General features: G+C 38.3%; 1 protein-coding gene across 2 annotated transcripts in view; it reads right to left on the bottom strand.

Moving 5' to 3' along the window:
• LOC129236893 (furin-like protease 2) overlaps positions 1-21,690 on the bottom strand; it is a 174,391-nt gene that overhangs the window by 81,517 nt on the left and 71,184 nt on the right. For both annotated transcript variants that reach the window (XM_054871182.1, XM_054871181.1), the window contains exons 7-9: positions 12,412-13,575; positions 12,142-12,329; positions 10,475-10,631 (exon numbers count right to left, since the gene is read on the bottom strand). In XM_054871182.1, coding sequence (XP_054727157.1) covers positions 10,475-10,631; positions 12,142-12,329; positions 12,412-13,575 — 1,509 coding nt within the window. The remainder of the gene's footprint in view (positions 1-10,474; positions 10,632-12,141; positions 12,330-12,411; positions 13,576-21,690) is intronic.

The raw sequence follows: 21,690 nt of genomic DNA on the forward strand, positions 1-21,690 counted from the left end.
TGGAGACTCGGCAACTGGTCACCCAACACTAGCGGATCAAATGGAAAGAGCACTTGAAGACCTGAAAATGCATCACTGGTGTGAGTAAGCTCTGGTAAATCGTAAAGTTCCTGTCGATCCCGATGAAGGACAACGATAAGGTGGCAATCATTTTTAGTGGCTGCACTTCGTCGGACCCCAAGAGATATGCGAGATAATTTAGTCGGCAATTCATAATGCACTCTCCGGTCGACAGAAGACTGCACAAACTGCCGAACAACAGTGCGCCACTTACTTTCTCCAGCGATGAGGTTCAGGTGACCAGAAAGCAAAAGCTTTCTAAAGCCATTGATCCAGATGGATGATAAAAAACCCAGGTGCACTGGGTGTAGGATATCTCACAGGGGCATTCAACTGGTCCATAGCCACTCCTATAATTCCTGATAAGTGGAAAGCAAGGAGAGTGGTTCCATTTTTGAAAACTGAGGAAACCGCCAGCCAAGGGGAGTCTTATCGTCCGATAACTATCACCGCCATCAACACTCAGATAAACCGTGGGCTTAACCTAAACAGCTCCTGCGACAGGACTGTTCTAGTAGCGTTAGACTTGTAGAAGGCCTTCGACACTGTCATCCACTCAAGGCTGCTAGACGATATTATACAGCCAACCCTCCTGTTGGGACTGAAAAGGTGGTGCGCGAGCTATTTGAGTGGTCGGTATTCGTCAACCATCTTTCGCGGTCAAAACCTAAAACAGAGCCTTGCTTTTTAACTCCTATGTATCGAAGCTCTCCAATCACCAACGAGGGTTTCCCTGGTCTCTTATGCCGGTCTCGATAATGGCGCTGTGAAATGACATCGATGGGTTGTGTTCCAAAGTGAATGATTATCTCACCAGACTTTCTCGCTTTTTCACTGCGAGGGCTCTCCAACATTCCTCCACTAAATTCACGGCAACCCTCTTTGCTTCCTGGACGAAGGACGCCAAACTACAGCTAACGGTAAAAGTCGATGACACACCAGTACAATAATACGTAAAAATGTTGGGGGTCACCTTTCTACGCATACCACCGCAATTGCTACGAAGATCTGAAATCGCAAAATGGTTTGCCGTCAATACTTGGGGCAAAGACAAAGAAATCTTGCTGGGGGCATTTAAAGCAAATGGCCGGCCTGTTATAAATTACGCTGTGCCTATCTGGCCGCCTTAAACTAATGATTCGCAGTGGATAAAAGTACAAACTTGTCAAAATACTGCTATCAGGACAGCCACGGGATGTCTCCTGATGCCCCCTTCACAACACCTACACACTGAGGCATCAATCCTTCCCATTAAGGAGCACAACAAAATGCCCAACAAGATTTTTCTGCTAGGGTTCTACCGCAGGTGTCACCTCTGCACACATTTACTTGAACCTGAGTGACCTACCAGGCACGTCAGGAGACATCTCTCTATTTATGAGATCTAGGACAAAATACAGTTACAACTACTGGACCGGACAGTATATAGATCGACCCTACACGACATACATCGGGAGACTCTTACCACCTTCCTAAACTCGCGATCCCCGAATGTCGTTACCGGAGTGCAATCACCTATTGCAGACGAAGAGCTTCAGCCCATTGCGTTCTGGCTATTTTAGCAGGTTTAACTCCTACTTATCCAGAATCGACCCAGCATGTCAAGCATGTGAAGACACCCCGCATGACACTAATTATCTCTTCACATGCCCTATTAAACCCACTCATCTAACACCGCTTTCCCTCTGAACCCTATCTGACGAAATACAGCGCTTCCTGGACCTACCGTTAGATTAGTTAGACGAAGACGGCAGAGGACTACATCGCACAGAAATGGTTCAGTAAGCTGATACAACAACAAAACCCACAAATACATTTATAGAAGTTTATTATAATCTTGATACTTAATCCTTGGATATGAAATATGTAAAAAAAAAATAAAATAATAATTTGTACGATTTTAAAATATTCAAACAAAAAAATAATACCAATAATTGTCTCATTCATATTTTACTGTTACATTGTGCCGCAATAAACCGTACAAGTACGCACATTCACACATACATGGACCCATATATTGATGAGAAGTGTAATTAACGCATATTTCGCACTGCAACAAAAACTCTGAAATGTCATGCAGCTGCGAGCCATAAAAACATCAAAAGCAATCAGCCAGCGTATCAATTACCACAATTCGTTGCAACAGTGGCAAATAAACGGCGGCGGCAGAAAAACTCAGAATTCGTCAGACAATAGACAAAAAATTGATGTGGCTGTGTAATTACCTTTGTATTTTGTATCTGTTTATACGTACACACATACACAAACATACACATGTAGCACATAACGGCGTATGGCGCAATGTAAATTTAATTGAAAACTAATTACACTAACACTTGTGCGCAATAAATAAAATGTGGCGTATATATTTTTGATTTATGAATTGTTGGCAAATATTTTGCAGATATTTTTATTTTTTTTTTTAAATATGAATGGGTTTAATACTTGAAACTATCGCAGATATCTACGTCAATACATACATGCATACATATATTATTACCATGAGCATATTTTTGTATGGCTAAAAACTTTTATTCACACATTTAGTCGTATGAATCGAAACAATAGGATTTGTTCAAATTTGGTACTTCCGCAAATTACTCTGCAGCTATAGTTGTTGTAGTTTTGTTATTTGGTATGCGAGTATTCAAAAGTTTTAATTAATAGACGATGCGTACAAATGTGGTCGTATCATACATACAAACATAAATACTAAAAAGTCGATAGTTTGAGAAACTATTGCCGTTTTTAGGTAAGGATTTCTTAAAGTTTGCATGCAGCCGGCGTCAAATGATAGTAAAAATAATTTCATGCAGTTATTATATGGGGAAAATGCACAACACCGCCAAGAAAAAATTTGTAAAAAAAGCAACGAAATTTTTTAGCAACTACAGACTTGCATTTTTAATACTAAAATAAAATAAGCTACAAAATTGCGTACAAAATATTTCTCTCGAAATTCAAATTAAAAATCGTGGAACTGGAATGAAAAGTTGGAAAAAGTGCAATTTTTCTAGTCTTCTTATATAGGGTTATTCAATAGGGGCGCTTCAACTTTTTTCCGATAGGGAGGGCGAACGACGCAATATTTTTTACTCTTCGCTTGTCATTTGTAAACTTCATTAGTATACATTTCATCATGGAATGCTACACACTTGAGCAACGATTGCAAATCGTGCAAATTTTTTATGAAAATAATCGTTCTGTTGCTGCTACTTTAAGAGCATTACGGCCATTTTCTACGTGTCATTGGTCTACAGTAACAAGCCGGCGACGATTTGTGAGCTCAGAGCCAATATTGAACGCGAAATTGCTGGAATTTCGGCCGATTTATGCAAAAGAGTGGTCGAAAATTGTGTTCAACGATTGGACTTCGTAAAACGTGCACGCGGTGGCCATGCAAAAGAAATCGAATTTCATACTTAAATGTATATGTTCAAACTCGACAATAAAAAAAAAATTAGTTAAAAAAGTCAAACCGTTTGTGTTTTATTCAAAAAAGTTCAAAAGTTGAAGCGCTCTTACTGAAAAACCCTATATATAAAAATGCATGTGTGTCTGTATGTCATCAATGAACTCACAAACTACTGGACCGATTATTATAAAAATTGGTGTACTATGTATTTTTCCACGGAGAAGGTTTTTAGAATATGCTCATTGATGCCACTCGTAACGAGGTGGCGCTGCAGAGTAGCAACTTCTGCCCTGTTCAACCGATTGTCATACAAATTAGTATGACCATATATTTCAACACAGAGGAAACGAATATGACATCGAATACTGCTCGACCACAGCAAATACGCACGCTATTTGCAATAACATCGACAACTTGCTTCCCATCCAATCCAAACGGTCAGCTTTGCGCCACTTATCGCCAAGCTTGCCAGGAACTAAATCTTCTTGAGAATGATGCACCTTGGGACACGGCATATTGAAGACATATGTTTGGAATGCCTGCTTCAAACCGACCTGTAAACAATCTTTTCGATCGGGATTTACAACGAGAAACACACTATGATTCTGATGAACTCGGGACATTCGTTACAACAAATCTTCCACAGTTGATTCCAGAACAACCCATTGAGTTTGACAGAATTGCACGCATAAGAACAAAGCGGTGGGCTGTTTTTCATAGATGCGCCCGGTGGTACAAGCAAGACTTTTCTTCTTTCACTAATTTTGGCAACCATACGATCACGAAATTGTATTGCACTGGCTATTGCATCATCTGGAATTGCGGAAACTCTTTTGGACGGTGGACGAACAGCGCATTCGGCATTGAAACTGCCGTTGAATTTGCAAAACACTGAGGCACCAGCATGCAACGTCAGCAAAAACTCCGGAATGAGAAAAGTACTTCAAACGTGTCAAATTATCATATGGGGCGAATGTACAATGTCTCACTAGAAAGCATTGGAAGGGCTTGATCGCACACTGCGAGATTTGAGAGGAAACAGACAGATCTTCGGTGGCGCACTCATTTTATTGTCTGATGATTCGGCCGATTTTGTCTGCAAGTGTACTTTCCAGCACAAGCAGTGGTGTACCATTTCTCTTGCTAACTTTGGACTACTTCGTTAAACCTCTTCGTGTACAAAATGTGCTTGAGACCATTAGCTCAAGGACGAAAATTAGCATACATAGCCAAATAGCGACTGAGCGTAAGGAGAGCTAAAGATGCTAGAGTAAATTGAAAGAGAAAAGTGCCTGAATATTAGTTTGGAGAAAAAAAAAATCCATTATTTTCTCGGTAAATGGCTGTAGTTTAGTATTACAAAAGTCAATTTTAGTAAGAGTTTAATTGCAAAAAAAAACAAAAACATGTCTACTGAAAAATTTACATTTCGCGCTTACGACCTTTTTGTGGTTTGGGCTCGATGTGCAGGTAAACATTTATGGCTACGGCATTTCTGTAAAAGTTACATGCACAACTTAGTAGCGATCTGCTATCTGCACTGAAATAGAATATTTTAATGAAGCCGCAAGCATGTCATGAAGTATATACATACATCCATTTCTATGCTTGTGCGTGCACCGAGCAAAAGGCAGTTTCAGAATAACAACATTAACTGAGTGATGGCCACTGCAACATGCCATAATTGCTTGCAACGTGGTGTTTAGGTAATGTTATGCATCTGTATATTTATGAGCGAACTTAGGCATTCGATTCTGAATCACTTTGGGAGATAACGGTATTTCGGGATCCTGAAAATTTTCGGGACGATTCGGGACGACTCATTCATTTTATATCAGTTGAAGATATTATTTACATGCAAGCAATCTTAAGTTTTTTAATAGATATTCCTGCACTTTCTCCATGCTAGCACATAATACAGGGTGCTGTTGCATCTCCCTAAAGGGTGGTCATTCGCAACGAGCAATAAAACACTAAAGTACTCACTCATAATGTAAGCTTAAAAAAGCTAAATGGAGCAACATTTCTCGTTCTCTACGTACCGCCATCGAAGAAGAAATCGGATTTCGGCGAGCCCGAAAAAACCGTTGGTACGACGAAGAATGTTGTGCTGCCGCAGAAAGAAAGGATGGTGCCTATAGAGCCACGCTGCGATCGGACGCAACGCGAGCAATATAAGATCGCTACCGGGAGCTCAGAAGGGAAGAGAGACGTATTATCAGAAAGAAAAAAAGCGAGAGGCTGAAACATGTGAGTGCGAGGAGCTTGAAGTGCTGGCCAATAAGAACAACGCCCGAAAAATCTACCAGAGTTTGGCGGATTATAGAAGGTTCTAAAGCTTGCAAGAACAAAGACAGCAATCTGGTAACTGACATCCAGATCCTACCTAAATTATGGAGGGAACACTTCTCGAACCTTTTGAATAGTGACAGCCACGCATTTCACAGAGAATGTGAAGATCTCGATACTCCAATCGTTGACAACAGAACTGTCGTTCCGCTACCCAAGTCCGCTACAAGTTATTTGATTGAAACATTTTTGTATTTAAAGAAAAATATTTTTGAAAATATATGTACATATGTATGTAAAAAGTAATTTGAATGCTGAAGAAAAAACAAATTTTTATAGTCACCTGCATTTTTTGCGAGTTTCGCTTGAGTAAGCGAAAAAAAACGGGGTAATCTTGAAGTTCGGGATGCTGATTCCCGGTATTATATGCGCTAGTGTCATTTAGATATATCAAAGGGTATCAGTTAATATGGTCCTGCAGTTTGGCAAAGACACCTTAGCAAACACACACACATACACACACATGCACATGTGCAATAACATGCATTTGATAAACGTTAATGCCGTGCGCTCGTAACAACTGTTAAGCAAAGATATGCATCGCTGCTTTAGCAGATTATTCTACACTTACTCACACATATGCACACGTGCATGACCTCTACGCATATTCACGTATGCAAGTAAGTTTTCAAGTCCTTTACTGCACAAAACGTGTCATGTGGCACACGGCAATGTGCAAGAAAATGTCACATTAATGACTTCAGAGCATAGCTACTCCCAAATCAGTGTAAAACATTTATTATACTGACAACAATGTAAGGTGCATGGGTTTAGGTTACACGTAGTGCATGTGTGTGTAAGAGGCTATGAAGTTGTTTGTGTGTTCGTCACATTAATGGTAGGAATTTTCAAGTTAATGTTAAAGTTTTGAGAATTGCGGCATAAAAAATTGATTTCTTTAAGGGGTTAGGGGTAATCAGAATTTTCCAAAAAATTTAATTTTGTTTTGCATTTTCTTAAGGTCTAATATCTTTAAAATATTGTGTGAAAATTTGAAATGAATCCGGCAAACAATTTTTGCTCTCTAGGGCAGATAGTAAAATTTTAAATGTGTGTTTCTCAAAGCTATGTTTTTTGAACCGGTGGTCACTATAACTTAAAAACCGCTTGGTAGATTTCAATAAAATTTATACTGCTTTTGATAAACATAAAAAAAACTCGTGCTTAATCGAAGAATTTTTTTTTTTAAAATTTCGATTTTTTTAAACAATTTTTTCTCCAAAATCTGAAAAATATTTCTTTAGGCCACCACATTGTTAATTTTGAAAACAAAACAAACCTTCGATCAGTTCAAGATTATCTATTAATAAAACTAATTTCTCTTGTCCGATTGATTTTAAATGAATCTCCAAGGGCTTGTTATGATCACCGCAAGGGACTTCTAGAAAACAGGCTCCACACAAGCAGCGATAACTTTTACAGTTATTAATTTTTTTCTTTTTTGATTTTGCTAATGTCCAGTCGAAATATGATGTATTAATGCTATATTTTTTTTTTGTAAAATAAAGCAATTGACTAGCTAAATAAAATGATTGAAAATCATCACTTTTTCGGGCCTCTGACTACCCCGAACCCCTTAATATCTGATCACAAATAAATGTCTCCAGATATTCGCCCAAAGTCTTCAGTGAATTGTAGTACATTTTCGATGATAGAGTCGCATTTTTTTTTTTGCTCTTTGGTAGGGAGAGAACTTAGGATGATGAGTGCTTCAAATCGCGTTTTTGCTAAACTGTATTTTAAAAGTCGGTTAATGTTATGCCTCAAAAAATAAATAAATCAATATAACCAAATTAACAGATCTTGTTGGAATTTTCCCCATTTCTTCGAGGCAAGATTAAAAGAAGGATATCTCTTATCACAAGTATCAAAAATTGGCGCCTGCACTCCGTTTTGGGTGTTTGCTTGAGCTACACTTCCTATTTGCGGTGTTTTTCGATAAATGGAGGGACCTGCAGTTTTATGTCGCCTTCGAATGGGAAATGATTTTTTATGAGTAACTTTTTGCATGACAGAAAAGCACTGGGGGGCTTGTAATTATCTGCCGAGGGATGACCGCTATTAGAAAGCTTTTCTTTCGTTTCATGTTTTATGCCCGGGGTTTCAAATACGCACTCTGCCGGATGTAAGTCATACACCAACTCATTCAGCTACGAAGTGCATATTCCCATGACAGCCGCTGCTACGTACCGGAATGACTCGGGTTTTACTCAACCAAGGTCTGCCGCTCCAGTAAACTAGCCCCGTTTAGTGCATCGTACCGAACGAATCGTAAATTATAGCAAAAATAGTACCTTTTTAAACCAATTCTGCCAAAAATTTCAATGTCAATTTTATATTCTCTATTTCATTCTTTCCTTTCTAGGTTTCACCATTTTTCATAATATTTATGGCCTTAAAACCCTAATATGAAACAAAATTGCCCCTGTAGAATAGAGAAGATTAAAAGACAACCCCAGATCCTATGTTTATTGCTCGACTTCAATCGAATGGAACAAAAGAATGGTCATATGAGCTACACAAAAAAATTAAAAATATTAAAATCTAAAGATGGTCAAATAAGTTATCCCGTGACTTCGTTGAACTCCTCATCCATAGATTCAAAAAAGAAAAATATAGGAAAAATATTGAAATTTTTTATCACGCTACTTCTTCGGATTGTATGAAAATCTGTTTTGTGGAAAAAAGTGCAAGGCAGACAGAGAAAGAGGGAGAGACCCGAGAAAGAATGAGAGAGAGAGAGAGAAAGAATATATAAAAAAAAAATAAAAAAAGAATATATACCTAAATAAATTCACAACATTTGCAGAGAATACAAATAGACAAAATTTACAAAAAACGGAGAAGGGTCGACCGGTGTAGGTAAACGTCGGACACAAACCGAAGCAACAACGCGCACTACTACGAGCGTTTATCACCCGCACAAACGCAGCGATTCCAGGACCGCAGCAACGGCACAAATTACCGCAAGGCAATACCAATAAATCCGACGACGGAATGGAGAGCACTTTATAGTACGCACAAGCACTAGCCAGGCAACGGAAATAAGCGCCAAAAAATTGGGACCAGAAAACGCCCCAAACAGTAAGCACCAAGGAAATATAACGCCAAAAAGTAGGCACCAAAAATATATTTCCTATGAGTTTGCACCAACAAACAAGCGAAAAAAAGTAGGCAGCGTTATTTCTCACAAGAAATTAGCAACCACAAAGAAAAACTAAGGAAAATGGCCTAAAGTGTATCTAAGATATATATAAGGTATAGCTCCCTCTTTCCTTTTCCTCTGCGTTATATCTTTTTTCTCTCTCGCGGAACGAAAATGCCCAAAACGTTGCATGACCTTGAAATTTTACTCTCCATTCTCGCTCGTCCATCGACGCCTAAGAAGTTTCACTTCAATAACTCAAACTAAACTAAAGACCCTAAAACTGCACACTGCTGGTGCGATCCGTTTTAAATGAGATAAAGCTAATTAATAATTTGCTCACAATTGGGTCCCTTATTTTTTCGTCTAGTGCATGGCTTTTTTTATTTTTGATGCGTGAGGTAGGGTTCAAAATGCCTTCGCGCTTACAGCGACCGTCGTCTACTGCGTTGAGGGATGGGGACACTAAAATATTCGCTCCTCCTCTTCTGGTGGCACTCTCTTCCCGTAGCTACTTTCTGCATTACTACGGGAGGGCCAAGAACGGCGTTTGTGAAGTGGACCAGTTTTATTCACACACGTCTGTGTCAACCATATTTGTAGCCATAGGCTCGTCTTCTTATGTCTGTATCTGTGCCGTGCTTGTGTCTATTGACCACAATTTGTTCCTGCGTCTAAGATACTTTCCTTTTGACTACGGAGGTTTCATGTTATCGTTAGTCTCCATTGCTCCGCTTTTTGGAGCGAAAGGAACAACGGAAAAAAGCAATATCAAATTTGTTAGTATCGACTAGTTCTCGTCTTATATCGTCGTGAACGTTACCTCAGGCGTTCGTGAGTGTCGTTCGTCAGTCAAACAGTTAGTGCTCCTTACTCAAGAGCTCTTACTCTTCAGCCACCAAACGGCTTATCGGAGGTACTGCCTTCCAGTTATAGTTTGATGCACATCTGACCGGTATCAGATTTTTCACTTGAACAGCTGACCATAAAGCACCTCCAGCGTCTGACGCTCGTCCCGAAAATGGTCACATTGAAAAAAAAAACGTGCTCTGCACCAAGCACCAATCAACTTTCTTTTGAGACCTCACATAAAAGGGCTGACCACTTAAAATTTACAAATGAAAATTCCATAAATCCCAGAGAGTTTAAAGGAAGTACTTATGCATATTTTTGCCTTCAAACCTTACGTAAATAATTTATATCTTCCAACTGATATTTTCTTTTTTTCTTACTTTTCCAATTCTTTTTCAATTTCAATTTTCTAAAATAAGAAAAATAAGATTCTAAAAAAATAAAAGTGACTGCTAACTAAGCAATACGAGTATACTATCCTGAATTTATGTCTGAATCCACTTGTACCCAGTTTTTTGAGTACAAATTAGATTTTAGTTAAGGCGTTAAAGGCTTAGAGGTTTATAACTATTATTCTTAACTTAAAAGCAGTAGTTTTTGTTAGTAAAACTATTTTTTACATTTTGTATTTAAAAGTAGTAGTCCCCACTTACTTGTAGTCTTCCGTTTCATAGGTGTGCAGAGGACAGGCGGAGTAGCATTTGTGCTCGTGCATGACTAAGTGGTGTTCGCAACTGGTACAGTAGTCGGGACGATCCTGACACGAAGCGCAATTGGCCTCACAGGGCACACAGGTTTTGTTATCATAATCTATGATATTAAAGGAAAAAATAGAAAAATCGTAAGTTCATTTTAACAAGTAAAAAAATGAGAAAATATAAAAAACTGTTAGTTTATTTTAACAAGTGAAAATGCGCTGCAAAATGAAATAGCGCACAGCTACTCTTTATCAAATATAATTATTTATGCATATACACATCAACCCATCGGGCTACAGCGGCCGCGAGCATATTTTCATTCACATATTTTAATATATTATACTACATTTTCTTTTCAATTATTTTATATAATTTTTCAATACTTTAATGTAAGTTATACGAATAATCTAAATAATAAAAACTATGTATGTGTTTTTTTTAGAGGTTAGGTTTTCAAGATGAAATAAAACGTATATAATTTAATGTTATGGCCAAGAATTTAGTTTTATTATAAAGATAAGGGTTTGCCATTATGTTTTAAAAATGATTTCGGGCAAGTGGCCGCCGCGGCTGGCTCGAATAAATTCCAGCCGAGAGGCCCAATTTTCGACCACTTTTTGCAGCAATTGGGGCCGTATGTCAGCAATAACGCGCCGAATATTCTCTTCCAAGACGTCAATCGTCTCGGGCTTATCTGCGTAGACAAGCGACTTCACATAGCCCCGCAAGAAATAGTCCAGCGGTGTTATATCGCACGATCTTGAGGGCACGCCACAGGTCCACGGCGCAAGATAATGCGCTCACCAAAAGTTTCCTTCAATAAATCGATTGTTGCGTTGGCTGTATGGGATGTAGCGCCGTCTTGTTGGAACCAAAGGTCGTCCACATCAACATCGTCCAATTCAGGCACGAAAAAGTCATTAATCATGGCTCTATAGCGCTCTCCATTGACTGTAACATTATGGCCGGCTTCATTTTTAAAGAAATATGGGCCAATGATTCCCTCTGCCCTCTGCCCTTTTGAGGATGTAACGGCGTCTCAGCAATGGCTTGTGGATTATGTTCACTCCAAATGCGACAATTTTGCTTATTGACATACCCATTCAACCAAAAGTGAGCTTCATCGCTGAACAAAATTTTCTTCGATGCGTCGCGCGAATCGAACCATTATTTTCGTAATAAATTTGCACGATTTGCAAACGTTGTTCAGGTGTAAGTCTATTCATTAGGAAATGGCAAACCAAACTGAGCATAAATCAAGTGACAGCTGTCAAAAAGACCATCCACGAAAAAAGTAGTGCCAACTTGAAAACCTAACCTCTAAAAAAAACACCCTTTAGATAAGTTTATAAGGAATAAATATTGTCTGGATACGTATACCCAAATAAGTTTTTCCTGCTTTCAGGACTGAAGTAGGCTAAAAAATCACGGAAATGTTTGTTATTGATTTAACTTTTGGGCTATTCGCAATAGAAACCAGCACCATGTGTCGCTATGCACCGAACTGTTCCAGGCGTGACTGTAGGTCTACCAGTTCAACATAACTTTTAGACTCAAGTCTTCCGTTCAGCAGAAGCAGTGATGCCTTATTTAGTTTTCTATTACGCCAAGATTTTACTTACTTTCATAGTATCCATCCGGACATACTTGCAGACACACAGCCAAGTCCACGACATGCAAATGAGCTGGCGCACAAGTCAGACAACTGTCTTGGCCAGCACCAGCACAAGTTTCACAGGACTCATGACATGGCCAGCACACACCGCCCTGATTGGGGAAGGAGCGCGGAGGACAGCGACTAACGCAGGTGCTGAAAAAGAAGCATAAGAAAAATTAAGTTATTTTTAAGCAATTCGAAATGTTTTTTTCTTTTTCTTTTCTTATCTACTCACTTGTCCAGTCGGTAGTGTTTGCAGGCTACACATTGCGTTGGGCCACGCCCATAGCAACCCTGCGAATCACATTCGGGGTCACAATCGTGCAACACAAGTTTGTTATTCGAATCGGCCATCACATTTTGGCGTTGCGGTGTCGGTATATTATGACCATCTACAGTAGCCACGGCTTGTTCTGGATTCGAACCGGCGCCAGTGAAGAGATTCTGATAGTTCAGATAGCCAGCAAATTGATCGGCATTATAGTAACCACCGTCATTCGTCGGCTGACCCAGATCCGATTCCGTTGGATAAGTGTACGGGTTGACGCCTGCTGAAACGCGCATCTGTTGCTGCATCAAGTCGCTCTTCAGACGCATTGGTTGTACTGCGGTGCCGTAGAAGATCAATTGCCACTTCGAGAGTATACCCGGTTGATTGACACGACGTCGACCGCCATTGATCACTTGCAACGTCCAGCGTCCCTCTGCTTTCTCACCCCAGAAGTGCACGCTCAGGAAGGGCCAATCGTCAAAGTTAGATTTGACAATATCGCGTGGACGCTCGAATAGTAGGGTGCTAGTCGTACCCATGGGGGAGGTGAGTAAGATGCGTAGATTGCCGCGTGGAAAGAAACGCAACGTTATGCGACACTGTACATGCTCCAGATAGCGCACTTCATTGATCGTGCCTGCACAACCATTCACATCCATATGTGTGGCCAGCGTATAGCCATAGGTGCCTTCGATTTTGCGATCCTCATTGTTTTCGCGTGACTTGCAAATATGCTGCGGCGGTACAGTGGTCCACTGTTCGGCTAAACTTACCATGGCGCCGGCATCCATAAGACCATAACCGAACTTGTGACTGTACTTTCGCTTGACACCATTCAATATCCAGCCACTCTCCTTCTCCAATGGACTCGGGCGCGATGTATAAACGACGAGGTATTGCATGTCACGCCAAGTCAGATTGGGATTCGCTTCGAGTGCAAGTGCGCAGATGCCGGCAGCGAGAGGCGCTGAAGCGGACGTGCCGGTGTGTTCGACAGTGCAAATGTGGTCGGGACGTAGGCGACCGTCCATGTCGACTGTAGCGACGCTTTTATCGTGGCCGGGCGTGCCAGAGCTGTAGGTGGTTGCCAGTGTGGAGGAGCATTCCTCTAGATACCAAGGCTTGAAGCTGGAGAAAGAGAGAAAGCGCCACGGGAAAAGAAAAGAGACAACATTTGGAATTAGGAGCTGAGGTAGAAAAATATATTTCTGGTATGAAATGTATTGCAAAACAAATTTGCAATTAATTTAATTTATGAGTATAGCGCGAGTTATGCTCTCAATTATATTGAAGGTAAAAATATCGTTAAGCTCTTAATTGACAATTAATATTGGCAGCAATGCTATGAAAAATGTTTTTCACACTTGGTTCACGCACACATGTAACCACAACCATTTAAAAAATGCATACAGCTGCACACAGAGAAATACACAGCACTAACAAAATATTTATAAAATACAGGGTTGCCCTGGCAGCGCTTGCTTTTTTAACTACCGATGTTTTTTATACCCTGACGGTGTGATTTTTTCGATTTTGTGTCACATTGCTTTTTACTTGAAACAAGTAAGAAAATATTAAATATTCGATTTCAGATTTTTTTCTTATTTTTTTTTTCGTTAATAGGTGGAACTTTGCTCAGTTGCTTGAAAGTTTCACGTAGGCATTCTCAAAACTTTTCGCATTATATGCAAATACGTACAGCGGACCAGTAAAAAACAATATTCAAAAACTACAAGACAAAAAAAAAATTGTTTCCAATATTTTTTCAAAAGCATGTTTTATAAAAAAAAAATTTTTAAATGTTAAAAACAACATTGCATGAATTTCAAACAACTCGGGAGTTTAAAAAAAATTAAAAAAGTGTTTCCAAAATTTTTTTAAAAATCATGTTTTATCAAAAAAAAAAATTTAAATGTTAAAAACAACATTGCATGAATCTCGAAAATCTCGCGAGTCTAGAAAAAAAAAAAAAAATTGTTTCCAAAATTTTTTTCAAAAGCATGTTTTATCAAAAAAAAATTTTTAAATGTTAAAAACAACATTGCATGAATCACAAAAATCTCGTGAGTCTAAAAGGAAATTAAAAAAATTGTTTCCAAAATTTTTTTGAAATCATGTTTTATCAAAAAAAAAATTATTTAATGTTAAAAACAACATTGCATGAAACTCTAAAATCTCGTGAGTCTAAAAAAAATTGTTTCTGAAATTTTTTTTAAAAGCATATTTTATCAAAAAAAAAAAGTGTAAATGTTAAAAACAACGTTGCATGAATCTCAAAAATCTCGTGAGTCTAAAAAAAAAAAAATAAAAAAAATTGTTTCCAAAATTTTTTCAAAAACATTTAAAAAAACAAATCGTTTAATGGTAAAAACAACATTGCACGAATCTCAAAAATCTCGTCAGTCTAATAAATAGGGAGGTTGAATTAGTTTTAAAGGTTTTTTTCGAAGATTTGGGGCTTTATTGTGAAAAAACGGTACAAAATATTTTATTCGAAGTATTGGCCATCGCTAGCTACAACTTTCGCCCATCTTTCGGGCAATTTCCGGATGCCGTTTCTCCAAAATTCTGGCCGCTGCTTGGCTATCCATGACTCAACCCATATTTTGGTAGCCTCGAACGAGGAGAACCGCTGGTCCGCCAAATCGAGACTCATATGCCGGAACAAATGATAATCTGGACTATACGGCGGGTGGGGTAACACTTCCCAGCCAAGCGTTCCAAGGTATTTTTTGACAGGTTGAGCAACATGCGGCCGAGCGTTGTCATGTTGCAAAATAACCTTGTCGTGCCTTTTTACCGTTTCCGGCCGTTTTTCTTTCAATGCCCAGCTTAAATGCATCAATTGCAGTCGGTAACGATCCCCCGTGATTGTTTCGCCCGGTTGGAGCAACTCAAAATATACGACGCCGACCTGATCCCACCAAATGCAGAGCATGATTTTCTTGCCGTGAATATTCTGCTTGGCCGTCGACGTTGATGCGTGGCCGGGCAAACCCCATGATTTTTTGCGTTTTGGGTTATCGTAGTGGATCCATTTTTCGTCGCCAGTCACCACCCGATGCAAAAAACCCTTCCTATTTTGTCGCTCGATCAGCAATTCGCACGTAAAAAATCGCCGTTCGACGTCGCGCAGCCTCAACTCGTACGGGACCCAATGTCCTTGCTTTTGGATCATTCCCAACGCTTTTAGACGCTTGCAAACGGTTGATTTATCAACGCCCAATGATTCAGCAAGCTCTTCTTGGGTTTGGCACGAGTCCTCGTTTACCAATTCCCCCAATTCCGCGTCCTCGAACTTTTTGGGCTGGCCAAGACGCTCCTTGTCTTCGGTGTGAAAATCACCACTTTTGAATCGTCGAAACCAGTACTCACATGTTGAAATCGACGGAGTATGGTCTGGGTAGGCCTCCTGCAGCAATTCACGGGCTTGGGCTGTATTTTTTTTTCAAATTGAAGCAGAAAAGCAAAGCTTCCCGCAAATTGCGTTTCGACGGCACGAAAGTTGACATACTCGGAGCACGAAAACACTGCGTTGTTTATACTTCAGCGAAATGACAGATACTGATAAACAAAGCCTAGGGATGAGGCTTTGTCATGAATATATATTCAGTATTGCCAACGCGATAAAGTGATAAATAGCGCCATCTGTGTGTCACCTTTAAAACTAATTCAACCTAAAAAAAATTGTTTCCAAATTTTTTCCAAAAGCATGTTTTATCAAAAAAAAATTTTTTTTAAATGTTAAAAGCAACGTTGCATGAATCTCAAAAATCTCGTGAGTCTAAAAAAAAAATAAAAAAATTCTTTCCAAAATTTTTTCAAAATCATGTTTTATCAAAAAAGAAATTTTTTTTTAATAATAAAAACGGCATTGCATGAATCTCAAAAATCTGGTGATCTCAAAAACAAACAAAAAATGGTTTCCACAATTTTTCGAAAAACATATTTTATCAAAATTACATGAAACTGAAAAAAATCTCGTGAATCTCAAAAAAAACATTCCAAAATTTTTTCGAAAACAGTTTAACCAAAAAAAAATAATTTTTTCCAGTTTACTTTTTATTATGCTCAAGTCTACAATAAACCAATTTTGAAGAAAATTTACACCAATATCCAAAATACTTAAATTATTATTTTTTTTAATTAACTTTTTTCTTAATTATTTTTTATTCGTTATGACTTGAAATTTTGTGTAGAATATCAAATTTTGTCCTCCTCTTCTTTACGAGTCGAAAACTATTGAAATTCTATTGAGCATAGATCAACATTTTCCCGATAGCTGGAGTCAAGATATTTTCAAAAAATTATATTTACACCCAGATTTGCTTCCCAATCAGAAAATATACTGTGGTGTTTTCGTTTCTACAAAAAATATTGCCCTTCCACAATGTACAAATGCTGTTGTTATTTAGCTACTCAGCAAATAGAACAAAACACTACGAGTATATCTCTACCTTTGTCTAGCACACGCATTTTTTAATATTAACGTTTTAAGTAGTCAGCAGATTTTCAAAGCAACCAACTCCCCTGACAAGGTTATTTTCTTTAGGCAATTCACATAAACTCATGCTTTGAGCTGGTCTTCTAAAAAATAGTCACAAGGCGTTAAATCGTAACATCGTGGCGGAAAAAGTGCTGCAGAACAAAGCAAAAGTTTTTTTTCGGGAGTTTCATTTACAACGAATTAATTGTTGCTTTAGCTGTGTGGCATGTGGCAACATTCTGTTTGAATCACATATTTTCAATATCCAATCTGCCAACAATACTTTTCGTACGTAACTCAAAATTCGCAGCGAAATTTTCAGTTCAACGTCGAGAACGAATGCCCACTAGGGTGGTCCAAAAATGCATGGGAAAAAATTTATATTAAAATTTTTATGCTGCCGCCCCCCATAATGGTAAAGAATGAAAAATAAAAAGACCCGTATTTTTTTTTTTTTTAATCAGACCATATTTAATGGTGCCGCCGGGGCTTTGAAATATCCCATGTATTTTGCATGGGAAAAAAATACTTTTTCGTAGATTTCATGTAAAAACCTGGAAAATGAATATATTTTAACCGGATACCTCAGTTTCTCTTCATAATTGGTCAGGGAATAACAACCAATTATGAAATAATTAATTTTTTTGTATTAACTATTTTTTATAGAACCCCAAAAAGCCCCCATAAAACGAAAATCTAAGAAAAAATCGAAAAACAATATTTTATATTACTTTTATGAAAATAGTTAATACAAAAAAAATTAATTATTTCATAATTGGTTGTTATTCCCTGACCAATTATGAAGAGAAACTGAGTTATCCGGTTAAAATATATTCATTTTCCAGGTTTTTACATGAAATCTACGAAAAAGTATTTTTTTCCCATGCAAAATACATGGGATATTTCAAAGCCCCGGCGGCACCATTAAATATGGTCTGATTAAAAAAAAAAAAAATACGGGTCTTTTTATTTTTCATTCTTTACTATTTTGGGGGGCGGCAGCATACAAATTTTTTTTTGGACCACCCTAATGCCCACTGGTGTATTTTACCAAGGCAATGGACTAAAATCTTAACGCCCCACAGTAGTCAGTTTCATGTTACCAGAACGACACGGATTCATATCCATCCAAGGCATCCTACTACAGCAGCACCATTTAAACATACAGGTAAATGTAAAATATTACATGCCGCTACAACAACAAGTAAGATTCTTCATTTAACTCACTTAGCACGGCCTCTGTTGGAGGGATATGGCAAACCGTAGAAATATTAAATATTTTGCAAAAATTGCAAATTTTCATAAATCGATTTTGATCAGATTGTTGAGGGTTTTTGGGAGTTTGTTTGGGTACACTTGGTTTTTTTGAGGGTCTTTCATTAAATATGCCATATAATTGTTGCTAATATTAATGGCGCAGACATGACGTTGACGTAACATATCACATTTGGAAACAGAATATGTTGTTGAGCTAAATGACGCCACTAGAGAACTTGGCTCAATTTTATTGCGCCAACTGAAGGAAGCTACCGCATAATCTTTAATACCAAAAAGATTCGTACTCGAGCAAAAACGATGGTTGTGACCAGCAAAAGAAACGCGCGGCATAATCAGTGAGCACACAAAATCGGTTGATTCTTTTGAGAGTACCTCTTAATTTTCACTAAACAACTCTAGTCCAGCTGGTGAGTCAAATAAGCTTTGCCAAGAAATTAACTCGAACTTCAAAGACCTTGTATTTGCATGCTTATAGGTATGAGTGGTATATTCATGCTCGCACACATACACCAACTCACATAAACAAGTGCATAAACACATACAAACGATTGTTAAATTTTTCATTAACCATAAAATGCCATGAAAGCCTTCATTAAGTGCCAATTAATAGCAGACCTAATACAGCGCCACTACTACTCTGCTTGTACCAATACACACCTAAAAGTAGGCTATCCACGTGCATGGGCAGCAAACACTTCAGCATTCGTATGAGCGATTTTAAATGTGAATAAATGAAGGCAAGGCAAATAATAAATAAATATTCAAATTAGTTTTATTAAAAAACAAAAAAAAAAAAAGAAAAACAATAAATAAATAATATTTCAAAATATGCGACACTGCAATCGAATGGAAGTTTTAAAATTTGATTTGAATCGTACGTATGTAGCAGCGTTCAATGTGTGCGCACAATGTACGAATGCAAAGCACCAACACATTATGATAGAACAAAATGACTTGCAATCGAATGAAATTAAATAAGTATTTGGCCATACCAACAGCAAAAACTATTGAATTTTTTCGTCACACGCTTCTAATACTCGTTTGACCGCTACAAATGGCAATTTTCATTTCGACCATAATTGACTTTTCTGCAATAGTTGATTGCAGAATAGCAACAGCAACTATGAAACTAACAGAAATGTTAAAATATTTCTGCTTGGAAATAAATAAATGGTTTAATTGAAAAGTGTGGCGTAGTAAATATTTTATTATTAACTGTGGTCGAAGCACCACACATTGCCCACAACTACAGCAACATTATTACTGTACTTTAGTGGTTGGTGGTTGCAATCAGTCATGCCAGTTTTGGATAGTGAAGTGAACGATATAAATTGAGTGGAGTAATTTTGAGTAATTAAAGTTTATGGTTGATTTTAATTTGTAATATTTTCTTATTATATAATAATTGCAAATATAGAGCTTTATTTCTATGGTTTAAACTCAAAGTATACTTTTATTAAAATGTTTAAATAGCATTTATGAATATGTAGCAATATTGATTTAATATAAAGCTTTCCATCCAAAGTATTAAGAGCGTTGTCCGAATTGTACTAGGCGGAGCACTCGAAATGCAATCAACTTCAGACCACTCGCGCTGCTGATATACGGGCATTAGCTGTCCGTTAGTTGGCTAAATGACAGCCCAGAGTATTTTTTACATGCTCGCGGAAGCATTTGCCGAGAATAAACGCGAAAAAAGAAAATCAGTAATGGATTTCAAACGTAATAGTGCGATTGCATTATATTTAGCTGGAAAATCCCAACCAGCGATTGTTCGTGAGCTCGAGCACCTTAAAGTAAATAAAGTTTTTGTTTATCGCACCATTACTCGTTACAATGATTCTGGTAGCATCGCGAAACGTCATGGAAGTGGTCATCAAAAGACGTGAAATGGTGCAAAAAGTGAAGAAACGACCTGAGGGAAATCCACGATGAAGTGCCAATCAAATGGTGAAAGAACTGAAAATATCTGACCGTAGTATCCGCCGCATACTGAAAAATGATCACAAAATCAAGCCTTACAAGATCCAGGGCGCATGATCTCACACTAAAGCAGCAACAATCCAGACTTGAGAGAGCGAAGGAGTTGCTTCGCTTGGCCAAAAACATCAAATTTACGAACATTTTGTTTTCTGACAAGAAAATTTTTCAAATTGGGCAAAACGATAGGGTTTATTTGACCGACAGTTCATATGACAATTTGAGTTATCGATTGGACATCAGGAGGCAGCACGCGCCACAGGTGTTAGTTTGAGCCCCTGTAACCGCAGACAGGCGCTCTCCAATCGTTTTCATCGAGCGTGCCGTAAAGACCAATGCGAAATATTACCGGGAAAGTATTATGTAGGTTGCTTTGAAGCCATGGGCAGACAAACATTTCAGTGGCAGGCTATGGACGTTTCAACAGGACGTCTCACAAAGCTCTAGTGAACCAAGAATGGCTAAAAAACAACGTTGCGAACTTCATAACGTCCACACAATGGCTCTCAAACTCATTAGACGCGAAACCGATGGATTATTCTCTTTGGGGCATTTTGGAGAGCAGTCTCCGAACTAGGAGATTCACCAGTCTGAAGGCGCTGAAAGAAGCCATTGTCCGCGAGTGGGTCAAAATACCTGAAAGTCACATTCGGGCAGCTTGCGCCTCTTGACCGTCTCAACGCCATAGTCAAGGCAAAAGGCGGTCATATCGAGCAAAAGTAGCATGTGAATCAAAGGCCTCCCGATCTTTTAACGAGAGACGCAAAGCAAAGGGGTTCGGTTTCGGTACTTGAGCTAATCTCGGAAAACGGGATTTAGCGTAATTCTCTTATTTATCTAATAAAGTAAGCTGTGCTAACGTAAGTATTCATAATAAAACGGGGTTATATAATCATTTTAGCTGACCTTAGTATCAGGCTACAAGTGGAAATAATCTTACTTACAAGTCGATTGTTCCAATCAACGCTACCCTTCGGGAATTTTAGAATAGACAATCAATAAAAGGCATCTGGAGTGATATAACTAAGTTCTGTTAATGAGAATATTGAAGGAAGGAATGACTGCATTTAACTGCATTTCGTAATAAAAGAATGCCTGTCTTGTTTTCAATGAGGACTAAAGTGAAGTTTCTGTGAATTGGCGTAGTAGGATATGCCATAATAAATAACCCGTCCCTTGTCTTTTTGGGGACCACCCTAATGTGGATACTTAGAGTAAAGGAAGAAAGAATGGAAATTTACAACTAATTTTCCTTCTTTTATTTCTATGATGCCCTGCGCCTGAAAGCTTACATGATGCTTGTAATGCTTGAAGGAGACGGGGACCTGGTGGCCTAGAAATTTCAAAAAATCGATTTTTTGTTTTTTCGATACTTTGAAAATAGTATCTTAAGAATATACTGAGAATTTTTCATCCGGAAATTCCCAATACTATAGCTCTTGCAGCCCACTAACTAGGTAGAGAGCGGTCCGCGCGCTCCTGTACCTCAAACTTTAAAC

The sequence above is a fragment of the Anastrepha obliqua genome, chromosome 2 (genome assembly GCF_027943255.1).
Source record: "Anastrepha obliqua isolate idAnaObli1 chromosome 2, idAnaObli1_1.0, whole genome shotgun sequence".
Lineage (NCBI taxonomy): Eukaryota > Metazoa > Arthropoda > Insecta > Diptera > Tephritidae > Anastrepha > Anastrepha obliqua.